Genomic DNA, 19,277 nt, shown 5'->3' with positions numbered 1-19,277 from the left:
CTCCTCCCTCCCAGATTTGATAGACATGGGTCTTAACTGTTGGAGTCATCCAACTTCAGGGTTCCAGCCATCTCTCCCCAGAAACAGGAAGAAAGGAAGGTTCTCTATTTTCTTAGTCGCTGGTCAGGCTGTTTTTTTATGCCTGAATCTTATAGCTGAAGTGTCAGCATTTCTGATATCTCTTTATCCCCTTCCTTCATCATCAGTGAGGAAGACATAGGGCAGTGCTTGGGCCTGAGCTGAAAGGTGAGAACCTGAACATTTTGGTTCAAAACTGAGTATCCGACATGCAGTGGTGATGCTGTTACTTGTTTAGAACTGTAACTTGACATTTGACAGTATAGCTAAAATTTCTTACCTGACTTTTTTCTTCATCCCCTTCAGGTTATATGCATTGTTGATTTTGGCTATAGGCTTGAACTTCATTCATAGCAACTAACTTGGAATATATACTAAGTAGCATGTGCTCTATTATTTAGGACGCATACTGGATAGCAATGAATAGTTCTCTGAAATGTAAAACGCTCAGCGACATCTTCCTACTGTTCAAGAGTTCTGATTTCATCACTCGTGACTTCACCCAACCGTAAGTATGTCTTTTGTTCTCTTATGTCAGTAGTTTCAGTACTTGTGAGTTTTTCTACAGGTGAAATTCCATTAGTTCTAGTACTATCGTAAACAACAGATCCACATACCAAGGCTGTTTCATTTTCTCAAATGACCTATTAAAGCAAACCTTTCTTTTCCATTGACAGCTAATGCTGTATAATGAATATCCCTAAATATCAAGGGCTTTCTGTGTATCTGCCCAGTAAATATAGTGGTAATTTTTTTCTTATTATAAAGCTAATATATGCTTATCATAGAAAAATAAAAGTGGGCACTATAGCTAAACAAAAACAGGAAATGTAAAAGCATTCATGATCTCGCCACAGTTGGTTTTATATACTTCAGGATTCTGTCTGTGCATAGGTATAATATAGATACACCTGTCTCTAACTGTATTCCAGTTTTTTAAAACAAAAATGGGATCATATAGTTCATATTGCTTATGAGGCTGCTTTTGCACTTAATCAGTATATATCAAACATCTTTATGTGTCATTAAATATTAAACACATCATTATTTTAAACTTGCTTCAGAGTATTCCACTGGACAGCTATAGCATCATTTATTTCATTAGTTCTCTCTTCTTATTTGTCTCTTTTCTCTTCTTCTTAGTCCTGCAGTGAATATCCTTGAGCTAAATCTTTGCGTGCTTTCCTGATTTTTTTTCCTTAGGATATATTCCTAGACGTGGACTTGCTGTTTTCTTCCCTCTGCTAGTTACTCTGTAACTAATCCTTCATCGCAGGCAGACAGCCACCTGCACTGCTGCACTGTAGGCGATCTCTTTATGCTTCTTTTGTTCTGTCATCAAACAGCAGTTATTCTTCTAGATGTCTTATCCTACCCCATTTTAAATCCGAAATCTCAATTAAACTAACCTTTTATCTGATCTCTAAAATAAAGCATATCAAAAAAATCCAGAAACTAAGCAGGTACGCGGGTGAATACATACCTACATCATGTATGCATGCCACTTCTTCCCCATCCATCCAGTTCAGTTTGCCCTGCTCATTCATCCCCTTTCAGCCTCAAATCCTTTTTCGAAGAGGAGCCTGGCATAAAGAAAATACATTCCCTACAAGTCAGTTGTGCATCATCTCTTTTGCATCTGGTTCTGCAGCTTGGGCATATGGTTTTAGTATTAAATTAAGAAAACGAAGTTAAGTAATAATAAATGAGTGTGATTGTATCACTAGTTTATTATAAAAGGACTTTACCTGTATTGGTTTTTCTGGTTCACTTACAGAAAAAGCTTTATGTTGTTCTGACATTTAGGTGTCAGCCTTTTATGGTCGTGTCGGCACAGGTGTTATGAGGTGTTTGCTTTAGTAACAATGCAGCAGCATTTTCGTTCCGGGAGACACCCTCTGATTAGAGGAAGTCGTGGCCCTCTCTTTTTTTTTTGCCATTGTAGAGCTTTTTGATATTGAATGCTTTTGTAAAGAGGCCTTGGAATATATTACATTAAAATACTCTGTACCTGTTAATTCATTTGATATGGATTTTTATGCACCTTTGATGTTAGTTGCAGTGAGTATATGAGGACATTTCCTCTCCAAAAATTATAAATCACTTCTAATTCTCTGTGGTTGATAGCTTTTAAATCATCTTTGCACCCTAGCAGCCTGCTGGCTCCTCTTAGCCCACCTCTCCTTTTTTGTCTTACATGAATTTAGCCCCGATTCCAGTGAAGGGTAGAAATACCAGTCAGTCATTTTGCGTTTTGTACTTTTTGACTTTTGCATGGGGAAGAAGTTAAATCAGCAAGTACATTTGAGGCCTTGGATTAGGAGTGTTTATCCACAGAATACCATCTTTCTCCTCATGTAAATGGGAGTTGGCAGGATAAACACCAAGCCCTGAGCTCGCAGCCTTTCAGACCGGTGGTACTCACAGTCACCTTTTCTGGAAATCTTTGTCTGTAGTCAGTTGCGTAACGATAAGTCTTGTTACTCCAGAAAAATCCCTATTGATTGGGTCTTTAATGAAAGATGAACTTTTGTCACAGAGGCCTTTCTGGACCCCTTAAAGATTAAGAATACAATACTTTAAATTGGACAGGATCTTATCAGTGATTTAATTTGACTCTTCAGTCAGTTAGAAAATTGAGGCCTGAATCTGCTCAGTAATTTGTTTCCATCAACTAGTTAATAGAACCAAAACCAGAATATAATTTCAGTAACATCATTCTAAATGTTCTCTGTATTTTCACTTAATAAAGTTATAAATTCCTTCTTTTCTAAATGCTTCAAAGTAAAATATTATAGAATGTGATAAAAGATAAAATATTATAGTATATAATTATGTACATAAAATTATGTAATATTATGAAAATTATGTTATACTCTTTGGGAGCTTGCTTCAACAAGAGAAACAAAGATGTTATAGTTAGGATTACAGGTTAACAGAGGGCCAACCAAAAAGAGTTCACACACAGTGTTTTTAAAAATACATTATTTAGCAAGGAGTCTGGAGATGGGCTATTTCCATCTATAATGGTTAAGTCACAGCTCATCAGGGTCACCAGGGACCAGGTTCTTTCAGTCTTTCTCTCTGTCATCCTTGGCTTACTGGCTTGGTATTTGGGTTTATCACCTAATGGTTACAAGGTGGCTGGTATTTTGCAGGTATGGCATGAAGATGACTATATCTTAGTCAGAAATATGAGGGGTTGCATCTAATTTCTCTCATTCTTCTCTGTGAGCAAGTAAAGTATTCTGGAAGCTTCCCAGGAGACTTCCTGATAGGCTCACGGTCACACAGTTACTCAGCCTCATCCAGTAGTTGGCAGAGGGAACAGAGACGCCATGATTGGTTTAGAGCGGAGGCTCTCCAACTTTAGCTCGGATTAGAGTCACCTGGCGAATTTGGTAAAACACGGCTTGCTGGTCCCCACCCCCAGAGTTTCTGATTCACTAGGCTGGGAGTGGGGCTCAAGAATATAATTTCTAACCTGTTCCCAGGTGACCCTGATGCTGCGGGTGCAGGCCCACTCCTCGAGGGCTGTGCACTTAGATGTACATGTGCATCCCTGGGATTCCACAGGTCCACCTGTCCTCCTCCGAACAGTCACAGAATTTTGTTGGCAAGGATAAAGGTTGGGAATAGCTAGAGGGTAGACCACCAGTACTGTCTGCCACAGTTGTAATTTGACATGGACTAGTAAGTACTCTTATTCTTTCTGTTTGTCAAGTGGTTATTGTACCCAAGAAGCTTTAAAAAGTGGAGGTTGAAATATTGACACCATTAGCATAATCTGTCTGCATTATACTTGCTGAGTGAATTATTTGCCCAGATGAACTTTCTGTGTAATTAGACTTGTTGAGTCAGAAGGCTGCTTTCACTGGTTATGTTACTGATTAGGTGTCACTTCAGTAGGCCAAGGCCAGAAGAAAAATATCTGGTGTTCAATTGGCATTTAGAAGAAAGGGCTGAGAGAGAATTAATCCATTGTTTCTCTGAGAGGCTCATGACTAAGGAAGTTAGAGTTACTAGATATCAGGAAAGTTTACTTGTCTTAGTAATTCAAGCACAGTTATGATCAGCACAATTTTTATACGTTTTGTTCTTAAGATTATCACAAAACTGGCTATTAATCCTAAAATTCAGCAGCAAACAGTTTCAGAAGTAAAATGTTCTACCTAAGTTGGACGTAACAGAACCTATTCCTTGTGATTTTTAAGGCCCATTTATTTAGGTGACAGTTTTTCACTTTAGATTGTTATAATTTTATTGTATTTTTTATTGAAGTGTAGCTGATTTACAATGTCTTGTTAGATTGTTATAATTTTAGAGAGCATATTTTCTCTCTTTTCGAAGAATTCTATGAAAATTCTAATGAACTCACCCAATCACCCTTAATTCAGTATCATTTTTTATCTTTCCTTTTCCACCACCAGTGAGATGTAAAAAATGGAATCTGTGTACCTGAACTCTCATTTTAGATCCTAATGAGCAGTAAAATCTTCAGCACCAGAACTTTGATGCTAAATATTCCCTGGGGGCCATGTTTTTCTTTTTTATTTCTGCCCTTGACATCATTTTTTTCCTTATATACTTAAGAGTTGTTTTCCATGAGGTATAATACCGTAACCTTCCAACGTTTTAGGAAAGCTTACGAATGAGGATGTGCCCTAGTAAATAGCTAGGCAGTAAAGAGTCTGCCACTTTAAAGCATTGTGATTTTGTGTACTGCCACCTTATAAAGCTTTAATGATGATGTTTTTTCTGATAGGAATGATCGAATTGTGATCTTAGTGTATTTAGGCGGTACCTAAGTTGTCTAGAGTCAGTTCACGTAGTTATTACTCTCCGAGTTTACTAATACTGTGATTTCTCTTTCCCCCATTCCTGCCACGTTGACTGGCCCGCACTAGAGAACTCACACAATTTAAGTTGGTAGCACCGTAAGTCTGTTCCTCCAATGCCAGAATCTAACACCTCACCCGTAACAAATAGGATTCATCTTTAACTTCAGTGTTCTCCACTAGAGCAGTCTCTTGGATTCTACTTCCATGGAGCTCTTTCTAGTTCAGTGTATTTCTTAATGTAGCACAGCTCATCAGATACACGTATCCTTCTTTCCTTGTAACAAAGCATATACTACATCCATAGTTTTCTCATTGTCTGCATTCCCCTAGTTCCACACGTGGGCATCCTTACCATTGAACGTATCGCCTTTGTTCTCTTTCAACGTGTGAAATAGTTGGAACATCATGATAAAAGCTATGTGTTGATCACAGTTAAGAAGTTCACAGAAAAGAGTATGTCCATCTTAAGACATGTTTAGGGCATCATGAATGTGCCTATTTATAGTAAGACCATTTGGCTGGTAGGACATGCAACCTGAAGTTTAAGTTGAGGGAATGACTTGGAAAGTAGCTTGGGTAGAAGTAAAAGAAAGACAAGAAAGATTACATTCCTGTCAGTCGTCAGTGGCAGTTCAGCACAGTTCTTACAGTTTTAGGCTAGGATCTTTTTTTCCCCTTTCTTTCTTTTCTTCTTCTTTCTAAAACTTTGTATCTAACATATTGGTCTCCAAAATTCCTGTTAACTGGTTCACTGCAAAATATATTAAAAATGTACTGGCGAAGCTTCCCTGGTGGCACAGTGGTTGAGAGTCCGCCTGCCAATGCAGGGGACATGGGTTCGTGCTCTGGTCCGGGAGGATCCCACATGTCGCGGAGCGGCTGGGCCCGTGAGCCATGGCCGCTGAGCCTGCGCGTCCGGAGCCTGTGCTCTGCAACGGGAGAGGCCACAGCAGTGAGAGGCCCGCGTACCGCAAAAAAAAAAAAAAAAAAAGAAAAAAAATGTACTGGCATAATTTCATAGTAGCTTTCAACAGAGTAGACCTTTGGTTATTTGTTTTTTTGCTTTTTTCGGTCTTTACCGTGATTGAACCCGAGAATACTTTTATTTTGTAATTCACGTAGATTATATGACATTAATTATTTAATAACACTTGTGGGTTTTGTCTTTTTTGTTTTTGTTTTTTTCCGTACCACTTGGCATGTGGGATCTTAGTTCCCCAAGTGCAGAGTCTTACCCAGTGGACCACCAACGAAGTCCCAATAATACCTGTGTTTATTTTGAAGTTTTGTTTTTCTTATTTTTGGTTGCATTGAGTCTTCTTTGCTGTACGTGGGCTTTCTCGGTGCTTTGTGACCACCTGGATGGGTGGGATAGGGAGGGTGAGAGGGAGGGAGACACAAGAGGGAGGAGATATGGGAACGTATGTATATGTATAACTGATTGACTTTGTTATAAAACAGAAACAGGTAGGAGATATGGGAACATATGTATATGTATAACTGATTGACTTTGTTATAAAACAGAAACTAACACAGCATTTTAAAACAGTTATACTCCAATAAAGATGTAAAAAAAAAAAAACAAGCAGAGAGCAAAGGCAAATTTTGTAGAAAGAAACAGCAGTAAAACTATCAGCAGGTTTCTAAACAGGAATATTGTTTCATCTAGTCCTACCTCTGCTGGGAAGGGCCTGGGTCCTGGAGGGTGGAGATGGATATAGAACAATGCAGATGCCTGTATTGTTTCTCATCTGTATGGGACACTTACCAATCTGGACCTAGACTAATTTTGGGTTATAACTTGAGGAATTCTCTTAACAGTTGCCCAAATTCCAAGGTGATCGCGAATGATTCCATATTATTTCATAATTCAGGCAAATTTTTCAAGTGTTATTTAAATGTGTTTGTTAACACAGGGGAAGTGTTAGGTATTATGACATATTCCTTGCTTTTGCTCATAAATTATAACGTATTATAATTTTATATTATATGCTGAGTTGGGATTTGAGAATTTATACTAGTTCTTACCATGACTTTTAAATTACGTACGTGTTCATAGAAACAAAAGCTAAAGTAGACTTAGCAATTCAGTATTCTTTCTCTGTAAATTGCTTTCCTTGATCTTAACTTGCTGTTACCTCTCTGAGGTCCTGCTTTCTTTTAGCAATTAAGAAACTGTTATTTTTGGAAATGAGAGAATCAGCTTTTTTTCTCCATTACAGATGCAAGTGTTTGGATCATCTGTGTTCTTGGTTCAGTCAGTTAAGGGAATAATACAAACATTTTTATATTTGATATGACTGAAGATATTTTATCATTTCTGTTAGGATACTCATATTTTCCGCTAGTATTGTTTCTACTAGTATTTTCAGTGTAGTAAGAAGCCTTGATTTAAGGATTTCTTTCTTTTTCCTTTCTTGATGTAACCTGGAATTTTTGAACCGTAATTTATATAAGGATTTGTAAGCATTCAAGTGTTGTTAATACTCTAAATATCTTAACACATTTTTGCTTTTTAAATCTACTTCCTCCAGAATATAAATGGAATTTAAATATTCATACAGTGTTTTTTGCGGTATTTCAGCTGAGCTCCTAAAAATGTTGTTGACCTTCACATTCAGTCTTAATTAGGTGGCTCTGCACTTTCCTCTCCTTTCAGAGACTGTACTTGACCATCTGATTAATCAACTTAATAAGAAAAAGCCTTGAACAGTAATCTCATGTAGCACATATGTTCTCACGTCTACCTTCTGAAACTAGTCAAGGTTTTTAACATTACATGTTAAACCTATCACCACTTAAAAAATAATGTTATGGGATGGTAGAATGCAAATGTGTATTAAAATGTATACCTGTTTTAAAGTAGCAAATGAGGATTAACCAAGGGTTGAAATCAATATTTGTAGGAATATAGAAGCATTAAAAAATTTAGATAATGAAGACGTGTGTTTTGGAAGTGTTTGTTTATTCGAATTCCTTTGTCATTTCTCTCCTCCCGTCTCCCTTGTATATATATATATTTTTTTTTTTAATTTAATTTATTTTATTTTGTTTTTGGCTGCATTGGGTCTTCGTTGCTGGGCACGGGCTTTTCTCTGCTTATGGTGAGCTGGGGCTACTCTTTGTTACAGCGTTCAGGCTTCTCATTGCGGTGGCTTCTCTTCTTGCGGAGCATGGGCTCTAGGTGTGCAGGCTTCAGTAGTTGTGGCAAGGGGCTCAGTAGTTGTGGCATGCAGGCTCTAGAGCACAGGCTCAGTAGCTCAGTAGTTGTGGCACACGGACTTAGTTGCTCCGCAGCATGTGGGATCTTCCCGGACCAGAGCTCGAACCCGAGTCCCCTGCATTGGCAGGCAGATTCTTAACCACTGCGCCACCAGGGAAGCCCTCCCTTGTATATTTTAGATACATTTAAATTAAAAAAAAAACGATAGGCAGTTCAGTTTTATCATGATAAGAATTACTGGTTAATTGAAAGCTAAAATATTAACTTTTTTTTTTTTAATTTATTTTTGGCTGTGTTGGGTCTTCGTTGCGGGCTTTCTCTCGTTGTGGTGAGCGGGGGCTACTCTTCGTTGCGGTGCGCGGGCTTCTCATTGGGGTGGCTTCTCTTGTTGCGGAGCACGGGCTCTAGGCGTGTGGGCTTCAGTAGTTGTGGCTCGCGGGCTCTAGAGCACAGGCTCAGTAGTTGTGACGCACGGGCTTAGTTGTTCCATGGCATGTAGGATCTTCCCGGACCAGGGCTCGAACCTGTGTCCCCCTGCCTTGACAGGTGGATTCTGAATCACTCCACCACCAGGGAAGTCCTAACTTTTTTTTTTTTTTTCCTAACTTTTAAAAAAATTGTATAATTGGCCTAACAGTATATATTAGTTTCAGGTATACAACATAATTTGATATTTTGTATACACTGCAAAATATAAAATATTAACTTTTAAAGTAAACTTGGTTTCTTATTATAAAAGCGCTATATGTACACTTTGTCCTTTTTTTTTTTGGCTGCGTTGAGTCTTTGTTGCTGCATGTGGGCGAGTTGCGGCGAGCGGGGGCTACTCTTTGTTGCGGTGCGTGGGCTTCTCATTGGGGTGGCTTCTCTTGTTGCAGAGCACGGGCTCTAGGCGTGCGGGCTTCAGTAGTTGTGGCTCGCGGGCTCTAGAGCACAGGCTCAGTAGTTGTGGCGCATTGGCTTAGTTGCTCCGCGGCATGTGGGATCTTCCTGGACCAGGGCTCAAACCCATGTCCCCTGCATTGGCAGGTGGATTCTTAACCACTGCGCCACCAGGGAAGTCCCCATTTTGTACTTTTATGTGTTTTTTAATTCCTCAAAATTAAAAGTTAAAGTAATATATATTTAATGTGATAAACAATGTTAGAAATACTACAGAAAAGCAGCAGAAGAAATGAACAATCACTGCTGGGAAAGAATCATTGTGAACATTCCAATAGTTAACATTGTATTATGTTTCCTCATGTATGTTTTAAAATATGAGGTTGTACTGTGTAGTTTTGTGACCTTTTTTATTATTTAAAAGTATACTGTATTGTGAACGCTTTTCTCGCTTGTGAAAAATTCTTTTACCACACAATTTTTTATTCCTCATAACACTGTCTGGATTTTTGTCACACTTTTCATCTTTTCATTTAGAATTTAGAAAGGAGTTGAGGGAAAATGTTTTAAGGATAAAATGAATTTTTATAATAGAATTCATAAATGAATTAGTGTTTTTTGCTAATTAAAATATTTAGGCTGTTAAACCGGAAAAAAAAAGGTGAGGGGCTCTTTTACAATAAAGAAGAATAGGACTTCCCTGGTGGCGCAGTGGTTAAGAATCCGCCAGCCAATGCAGGGGACATGGGTTTGAGCCCTGGTCCAGGAAGATCCCACATGCCGCGGAGCAACTAAGCCCATGCGCTACAACTACTGAGCCTGCGCTCTAGAGCCCGCAAGCCACAACTACTGAGCTCACATGCCACAACTACTGAAGCCTGCACACCTAGAGCCCATGTTCCGCAACAAGAGAAGCCACCGCAATGAGAAGCCCGCGCAATGCAGCAAAGAGTAGCCCCTTCTTGCCGCAACTAGAGAAAAGCCCGTGTGCATCAACGAAGACCCAACGCAGTCAAAAATAAATTAATTTTTTAAAAACTGAAAAAAGATAGAATAATGAAGAATATATTATGTAGAGCTATTAAAGTAGATGATCCAGGACATATGTATTTCTCTGGATCCATTTGGTATTTGTGGTTTCTCTGAAATCTGAGAGCAATAACAAACAGCTCTAGAACCTCCACCTCTGAGAGGAGCAGTTCCACACGTGGTTTAGTGCCCTCCCACCACTGACTTCATTTCTCACCTTTCGGAGCCTTGGTTTCCTTGTGTGATGAATGTGGATAATAATAATAGCGCTTTCTCAGGGATTATTGCAAGGATGAAATGAGATAGCAGATGTACATGCTTCACTTGGTGCCTGTTCACTAATACGGAGAAAGCCCCTTGCCTTTTAACAAAGCTCCCTGTGTGTATCTTTCTTTGTCATTCAGTGCCCGACTGTTAGTGGCAATAAAAGTTCTTATTTTCTGAGGATTTTAGCCAACCACCTTATTTGTGTTGTTATTGTTTGTAGTATGAATCATAAATGATTGCAGAGAATTCCAACCTAATCAAACATTCGGGGAAATTAAAAAGCTTTTCAAATTTAATTCTACTTGTAAATTGCTTAAGACGTCTTTAAAACTGTTTTTTGTTTTGCTTGTGTATTTTTTTCATGAAAATGTCTCTTGACCACCTGTTTTGCTTCTTGAATTGTTGGTATTCCCTAGGTTTCTATCTGAATGAGCTGACTGATCACTTCCGTCTCCATCCTTGACCTTAGCTCTTATACCAGTAGGACGATTACTTCAGATAATTATTTTCACCTCCACCCACTCTTGAGTTTCCTTGTTCCAGTTGCTTACTAGACATTCTCTGTGGTTCTCCCAGGACTTCTCCAACACTACCCACCCAAACGTAGTTAGCTCCCATGTTTTCCTCATCCACATCACCTGCTCTTCCTTCTTAGTGAATGGTATTTGCCTCATTATCCAGCGAGTCATCAAGCAGCCACCCCAGTCATCTGGCCTCTTTCTCCCTCATCCTGTGCTTTCAATCAGGCACCAAGTAGCCCTGACTTCGTCTCCTAAATATCTTTGTATAGAGCTTCTCCTCTCCCTCTCCTCTGCCTTCGCATTAGTTGGCCCCTCATCTCTCCCTGGGGCTGTTGCAATGAGCCTTCCAACTGGGCTCTCAGCCTCCCAACCTGCCACCCATTCCCCCAGGCTCTCCAGCACCGTTGGCACCTGTGATATTTCTAAAGCCTAAGTGCAATGATCTCCCTCACATGTTTAGAAACGTTTTTAGCCCCCCATTGTCTGTATAATAAACCACAACCTCTCTGCGTAGGCAAGCAAGACCCTTCATGATCTGGATAGTCCTTCTTGTCCAAAATTTCTCTCCAGCCACATGTTTTGGCAGTTCTTCCCTCCACACCCATCAGTACTGACAGTCCTGTGCGTAGTTCTCACTTCTCTCCCTTTGCCTCAAACGCAGACCCTTCTCTTCATGTCAGATGAAGCCCCTCCCCCCAAACATGAAGAGCTAATCAGTGTTTCCTTTGTGCCGTCACAGTATTTTTATTTTCAGTGTTTTGAAATTCTTTGGGTACTTGTTAGGCTTTCCTCACCAGACTAAAGGACAAGGGACTCTTAGTCATTTTGGTGTTCCAGTGCCTCGCCAGCCCTTGGCATAGGTGGGTGTTTAATAAAGGATGTGAAAAATTGTCCATGAAACTGGGGATTTTTAGAGGAGGAAGGAATATATTTAATGGAGGAATGAATAATTCTTCTGTCAGCTATTTTTAAATGGGATGTGGGAGAAGGATTAGATGAACTTTTTGTGGCTTTAGGTGGCAGAGTTAATGTCAGCAGAGCACTAGACTTCTGGTTCAGCCATGAAGAGCACAGTGAGAATTATAAAACAACAGTGCCATCTCACCCTCATTTGGAATCTAGAGTGGGTTTGCGTTATACTCCTGGCTTGGTCACTAAATGTGCTCTTTCCTTAGTTTTAGCCCTTTTTTTTTTTTTAACAGAAAGATGGAGATTATAGTAGCTCACATGGTTGTTTTGAGGACAAATGAAATAACAAATAACATTTCAGGGTACCTAGGCTAACGCCTGACACTGAATGGTGCTTAATAAATGTTCATTGAATTTGAATTAGTCTCCTGTTTCTGGATGCTTTTAGTAAAACCTTACTCCCACTTTAAATATAAGTAAATATAAGTAATGTGTATGCATAAACTGACAACCATAAAATAAAGATTCAATTGCCTTTCTTTCCCTCAAAGATTTATTCATTGTACTGATGATTCCCCAGATCCGTGTATGGAATATGAGGTAAGAATCTTTTTTTATAAATCTTGAATAAAATTGATAATTCTAGATGAAGATATATTGAGAATTTCTATTCTTAAGTGAAATGAATCAAATTTTTGGACTAATTTCTCTGGGAACCTAGAGCCATTGAATTTTTAAATTTATGAAATATACACATAAAATGCATGTATTATGTACATACACATACAGTATATACACAGTATGTACATACTGTGGAATATTATACATATTTTGAAATGAAGCAAACACCTTCATACCATCCAGCTTAACCTGTTTAAGCTTTTTAACCTGATTTACAAGGAAAAGTAGTCACCACCATTTTACCATTTTTTAAAATTTTTTCTATGGTTCTCTCACTTTACAGATTACATATAGAAGTAAGAACAAAAGGACAGTGGAAAACTTTATTAGAAATAGTAATAAGAGTTGAAACACAGCAACTCCCTCCCCCGTCCCCCAATAGCAAACCCACGTTTTCCTGGTTTGAAGGTATACACAATGCGCGCGCGCGCACACACACACACACACACACACACACACACACACACACCTGAAGTGGGCAGTGTTCTTGGATGTTGTTAGTTTAATTTCTTCGTCATCTGTTTGCTTCCAGTCACTTGTATATACACATGCTTTCAAAAGTTGTCCACTGACTTACTGTACTAAGTAATTCTGAGTGTGTTGAGTGTATATAGTGGCATATCTTCGGTGAACAGGTAATTGACTCTTCACCAAGCCACCAAACAATTCCTACATCTTTTAGCACTTGTAATTGAGATTTTTACATACCGTTTGTGAGGGGTATGTAATATATTAGCATTTTCCCAGGTCATTAAACATTTTTTATAACATTAATCGTGTGTATGTAATACATTCATATCTATTGTTTCACTGAACAAACATCTATCAAGCACCTGCTATATCTTATTACTTTGTGCTAGAAACACAAAAATGAAAAAGATTGTTTTCCTAGCCTTGCCCTGCGACGTAATCTTTGTTGTAATGTCATCATCTGTCCCCGAGATTGATTTCACCAGCAGTTTGCTCTTTTATTGCTTTTTGGGGAATATGCCATCATCATGTTAGTGCATAGGGTTTAAAACCCAGTTTTAAAAGCCCAGGAAAGTGAAAGTAATTAAAATGAAAGAAGTGGCAAGCAAAATCCTAGGTATCATGTGCTTGCGTCTGTGTGTATTTAAAAAGATACCTACTATGTGCTCATGTATTCATAGAATACTTCTGGAAAGATGTATGAAAAATTGTCAGCACTGGTTACCTGTGAGGAGGAGGACAGAGACACTGTTCGGGGGGAAGACTCACCTTTTACCTTTTTTAAAAAATCAAGTACAGTGTTTGTATTACCTGTCCAAAACGTTATTTCAATAGATAATGCAAATTTTCCGAAAACTTAATGTCAGTTTGCAATAATTGCGTATTCATTTGTTGCTTACATAAAAATTACTGTAGCTGTCAGAAAATATATTTGCCAGTATCAACTTTTAATAGGTAACAACAGTGTAATTTTTTAGTGTGGGATTCTTCATTTAATAATTAGGTTCTTTTTAAAAAGGTGGCGCATACAGAGCTTGACCAAGAGCTCACAATAGTGAAAATTGGAATCAGCGCACTTCAAATTTCTAAGACATATTTTAACACGACAGTTTTTTTTTTAAGGAAAGCAACCTACTATTTTTTTTTTTTTTTTTTTTTTTTTTTTTTTTGTGGTACGCGGGCCTCTCACAGTTGTGGCCTCTCCCTTTGAGGAGCACAGGCTCCGGACGCGCAGGCTCACCGGCCATGGCTCACGGGCCCAGCCGCTCCGCGGCATGTGGGATCCTCCCGGACCGGGGCACGAACCCGTGTCCCCTGCATTGGCAGGCGGACTCTCAACCACTGTGCCACCAGGGAAGCCCCTCAACCTACTATTAAAAATACAAGAAAATATGAGGAGCCTACCACCCAGATATCCTCAGTATTATTAGCATTTTGACCTTTAACTTCCCTTTCTTGAGATATTTGTGTGTGTGTGTGTTTGTGTGTGTGTGTGCGTGTGCACACCTGTGCGCATATACACACTCTCCATAAGATGCTTTATGTGCCACTTTTCACTTATGACATAGTATGAGCATTTTCACAGTTCATTAAATTTTTTTTATATCATGTTTTTTAGTGGCTGCTTATCTTAAATATTTACCATTCCATGTTTCACTTGACAAACATTTCCTAGGCACCTGCTAGGCATTACATACCTGTGCTGGGAACGCAAAGATGAATAAGACCCAGCTGCTCACCCTTAGAAGAGAGACTTGTGTCAGATTATCCTAGTACAACATGGGGTATGGGCTTACTCTCGAATGTTATGTACAAGAAACTGGGTGGCATGGGAAGGTACAGGGCCCACTGGGGGGATTCCTGGAATGGGGCCTAGAGTAATTCAAGTCCTATCTCCTAGGTCTTGAGGGGCAAAGAGGTGTATGCCAGGATTCGGGAGGCTGGGGGCTCTTGCCATTGATTACAATTAATACTTCAAAAGGACAAGACTAGTTTTTTCCAAAGAACATTTTAAAACCAGACTCAGAAGCATACATTTGTCAACTGTACTATTTATAAATTACAACAGTATGAGAATTTGCACATATGAAATAATGTTATAGTAATAAACCCATTTATGAATTGGGCCATTGGTAGAATTGTATTACTTTAAAATAATGGGAAAATCATGAAAGGGTTTTGGTGAGTCTTTGTGATAAGCCGTAATAATTTTATCAGAGTATTACAGAATGATGCTTAAGGTAGATAACTTGGAAATTATTTTACTTTTTGATGTTCTTAAAGGAGTGAAGAACATATGAATTATAGGGAAACTTATGGCCCAATGATGATAAGATGTGACTATATCATCCTTTGAGTTGTATGTTATTTCAGAACTCCCAAAATGGTAAATAAATGACAAAGGCACATTTTGTCATAAAGAGTTTTAATACAATTTCCCTTGTTCTGTTAGACTAATAGATCATAGCTCTGTTCCCTACATATCATGTCAGGAATGTTTTATGATGCCTTTTTTTTTAAAAAAAACCAAAACACTTGATAATGGCAATTGTTAAGATACAGTCTCAACATAAAATTGTTTATTAGACTAGTAAATATTCTCTTGCTACATAGTTGTGTTCCTTTTTTCCTTCGTCTACAGCTTGTTCTTCGAAAATGGTGTGAATTAATTCCTGGTGCTGAGTTCCGATGTTTTGTCAAGGAAAATAAGCTTATTGGTGAGGTTTTTGTGTTTTTTTTGTTTTTTTAAACCTTTGAAAGTAATTGTTAAAAGAAGACAAGCTTTTGATGGAAATAAATTACTTAGTAATTAAGACAAGGGTAACAATCAGTTTTTATCTCAGATGCTACTTCTAACCAATTGGCACAGACTCTCTGGAATGCTGTATCGACAAGGGTCCTGAGGCCAGATTCTGTTTCCACAGAAAATAGTCTTGTTGATGAATCACGTCAATCTGGATTCCAGAGATGAAAGTGGTGGCCTGTACTGTTCTCAGGATATGTGTAATACTACCTGCTTTCTCTCTGGGGCTTTCCTAGGTATTACTAGCAATACACTGCTTATTTTAAGCAGCGTAAAAAGCCCAGTTTTTGAACATTTATTTCTATTATTGAAGCACTGTTTATTATTCTAGCAAGAGAAAATATGCAAAGAAGTACATTGCTTTAAAAGCCACCCATTTTCTTTCCTCTGAGGTTATTATTTTGTCTGCTATGATTTATTCAAGCTAAATATTGTAGATAATTTGCTCTTATTTTGTCTAAGCACATTTTCCATGAGGTAGAATTGATTTTCAACCAAGAAAAGTGTGATTTGAACAGAATCAGATCAACACTATTTATTTATTGAATGTGATGTTGACATTTAACTTACCTGAAATACACTGGGGTTGTTTGAATTTATTGTATAATATTGTTATATATCTCTGAAAGACACACTGCAGTATTAAGTACAGTTAAAGAAGGGAGTCATGTTGGCATGTGATTAAGAAATTGGTTGGAAGCCCTTCTTTCAGAGCAGAGAACTTTTTCTTAGCTCTAGAGCAGATTAAAGGAGTTCTTACAATACTCCCTTTAGTGTTTTTGGAATAATGTCAGCAAGTCACTCTGAAGAAAGGAATGTTTACTTTTCCATGGCTTGAAACATCAGGCTTGTGAAGGCAGGATAGCATGTATGAACAAGGAAAATAGACCGTGAAGTACAGCATGATTATGGAAGACGTATGGTGAGGGGTATTTTACATTTTCCCAAAGAAAGTGGAAAAGAATGCGAATTTTTAGACAGTTCATTGGAAAAATCAAAGAAGCAGCAGTTGACTATGTGGGTAGGTTTAAAATTGCTTCTTTAATTTTTTACATAAGAAACATTTTTATGACTTTGAATTCTTCCCATTGTACTAAATAAAAATAACTACTGTTTCTAAAGTAAGAATGCATGGCAATATGGAATTGTAGGGTTCACCTAGCCATTTGAACCTTTACAACTGATAAGCTTTATATCTATATAAAATGCTGACTAACGTATGATGCCATATTCATTCGATCTACTTTAATGGTTTCCTCAAAAAGAGGTTTAAATCACATATTGGTGTTTTTGAAAAGAATATTGTGTAATAATGAAATATAAAATATTTTCTTGTCAGGTATTTCTCAAAGGGACTACACACAATATTATGATCATATTTCTAAACAAAAGGAAGAGATTTGCAGATGCATACAAGACTTTTTCAAGAAACACATACAGTATAAATTCTTAGATGAAGACTGTGAGTATTTTTTATTGGCCCAGTGAAATGAAATGCATAATGTTACCGAACCTCATTTCACGGTGGTACATATTTTAAAACTGGATTCAAAATACTGTATTTTAAGCATTTTATTATATGATAGTATGGCTGATGGGTTTGCATGTTAATTTTACGTTATTTAACCAGAGTCCCTGTTTAATACTGAGATGGTTCTCTCTCCTGTCATTTGAGGTATTTTATTATACATTCCAAAGGGTCTATACAGAGAACCACATGCTTCTGTTATTAGGACTAAATTAGCTAGTTGACTGATCTACCTTTCTAGATTTTTATTTGAATGATCAGATAGCACCAGTTACAAAGTAAATATTTGTGAGTTGTTTTTAAGAGTTGAAAGTAAGTATTGAAAGTATTGTGTATGAGACAATTTTCATGCATTGTCAAATTATATCTGCTATGGTTTCTGTTTTTCTACTTGCCAAGCCTGGGGTCTGTGGCAGGTTTGACTTTTAAAAAAGATGAATCATGCCCTAAGCATGGCTAGATAGTGTGCTTTTCTATTGCAGATTTTACCCATTTTATTCCCCATCAAGCAGTTAGTGATTGATGCTCCTTTCTCTGATATAGATAACCTGTCTCTAATTGTGAACTGGTTGAGACGATGTTGGTGTTTGGTTTGAATTTTTAAACGTAAGGGATTACGGCTGAGGATAGAGAAAAGGAAAACAAAATTATATAAGTAAAACATTGCAGGATGCCTTTTTATGTTTGAAGTTTTGAGATATAGAAGCAGGAAGTCCTTTGAGTAACTAATAATAAAACGCATTTTAATTTTCAAAAGGAGGTGTAGATCATGAAAATAGAAGTTCGTTACTAACTTCAGATTTTTTCTCCTTTGCAGTTGTATTCGATATATATAGAGACAGTAGGGTAAGTAAAAATGACATTTCATATGCTTTAAATATATAGGCATTCTCTATGGAAGGGCTCACCACTCAACAAATATTTTCTCAAATCAACTAAGGTGCTTGAAATTCACCGTGGCCAAGAATCTCCCCTTAAAATATCCTTAACACTAGGACGCATGATATCTTCCATTGTTATGTGTCACAAATTCAAGGATTATTAATTTAACAGATGGCTAAGGCCACCCTGTGTCCTCCTTTCCCCTTTTGTCGGGGGCCTGGGCCTACTTAAAATAGTTGAGTTTGTACTCTTCGGTGTGGCCAGGAATTTGTCACTGGATATTTAGAAGTTATTATTTTCAGTTACCTGAAAGGCCCTTAGCGTGATTCGAGTCACTTGCATCTTTAGACTGAAGACGAGGATTCGAGTAGTTTGTATTTACTCTGTAATCTTGAAGTGATGGAAACTTCTGTAATGAAAAAGAAAACAAAAACCTGACCTAGTACATACTGCAGCAGAGATTTCACTATCAAGACATGCAATCTTTTCAGAGAAATTTGGGTCACTAGGTGTCCTGTGACAGTGCTCACTGACTTAGCTGTTCAGAGGACAGCAGATGTGTTTTCTAAACATTAGACCCCTGTGTTTCTTAAATGTCTCTCACATTTTTCTTCTTCCCTCTCGGCGCTCCTATCACCTCATTGTAGTGATGATTGTGATACCTTTGAATCATTTTTTGGACAAAAGGAGGGGCCCATATGGTCATATCCCAAAATAACTGTTAACTGTTTACTCATCTCTATGAAGCCAAAGCATCACTTACTCTGTTTTCATGTCTGTCTTTTTTTTTTTTTACATCTTTATTGGAATATAATTGCTTTACAATGATGTGTTAGTTTCTGCTTTATAAGAAAGTGAATCAGTTATACATATACATATGTCCGCATATCTCTTCCCTCTTGCATCTCCCTCCCTCCCACCCTCCCTATCCCACCTCTCTAGGTGGTCACAAAGCACGGAGCTGATCTCCCTGTGCTATGAGGCTGCTTCCTACTAGCTATCTATTTTACGTTTGGCAGTGTATATATGTCCATGCCACTCTCTCACTTTGTCACAGCTTACCCTTCCCCCTCCCCGTATCCTCAAGTCCATTCTCTAGTAGGTCTGCATCTTTATTCCCATCTTATGCCTAGGTTCTTCATGACCATTTTTTTTTTTTTAA

The 19,277-nt window shown here is 38.0% G+C and overlaps 1 protein-coding gene across 2 annotated transcripts in view; it reads left to right on the top strand.

The window, feature by feature from the left end:
* The window catches only part of CDC123 (cell division cycle 123), a 57,459-nt gene that overhangs the window by 19,356 nt on the left and 18,826 nt on the right, over positions 1-19,277 (top strand). The window contains exons 6-10 of one of the 2 annotated variants that reach the window (XM_032624499.1): positions 480-586; positions 12,302-12,350; positions 15,544-15,619; positions 17,045-17,167; positions 18,051-18,079. In XM_032624499.1, the coding sequence (XP_032480390.1) occupies positions 480-586; positions 12,302-12,350; positions 15,544-15,619; positions 17,045-17,167; positions 18,051-18,079 (384 nt within the window). The remainder of the gene's footprint in view (positions 1-479; positions 587-12,301; positions 12,351-15,543; positions 15,620-17,044; positions 17,168-18,050; positions 18,080-19,277) is intronic. The other variant, XM_032624500.1, reaches the window with a different exon arrangement.

Source organism: Phocoena sinus, chromosome 2, assembly GCF_008692025.1.
Source record: "Phocoena sinus isolate mPhoSin1 chromosome 2, mPhoSin1.pri, whole genome shotgun sequence".
Lineage (NCBI taxonomy): Eukaryota > Metazoa > Chordata > Mammalia > Artiodactyla > Phocoenidae > Phocoena > Phocoena sinus.
The sequence above is the reverse complement of the archived record's forward strand: the minus strand, read 5'-3'. Positions and strand labels throughout refer to the sequence as shown.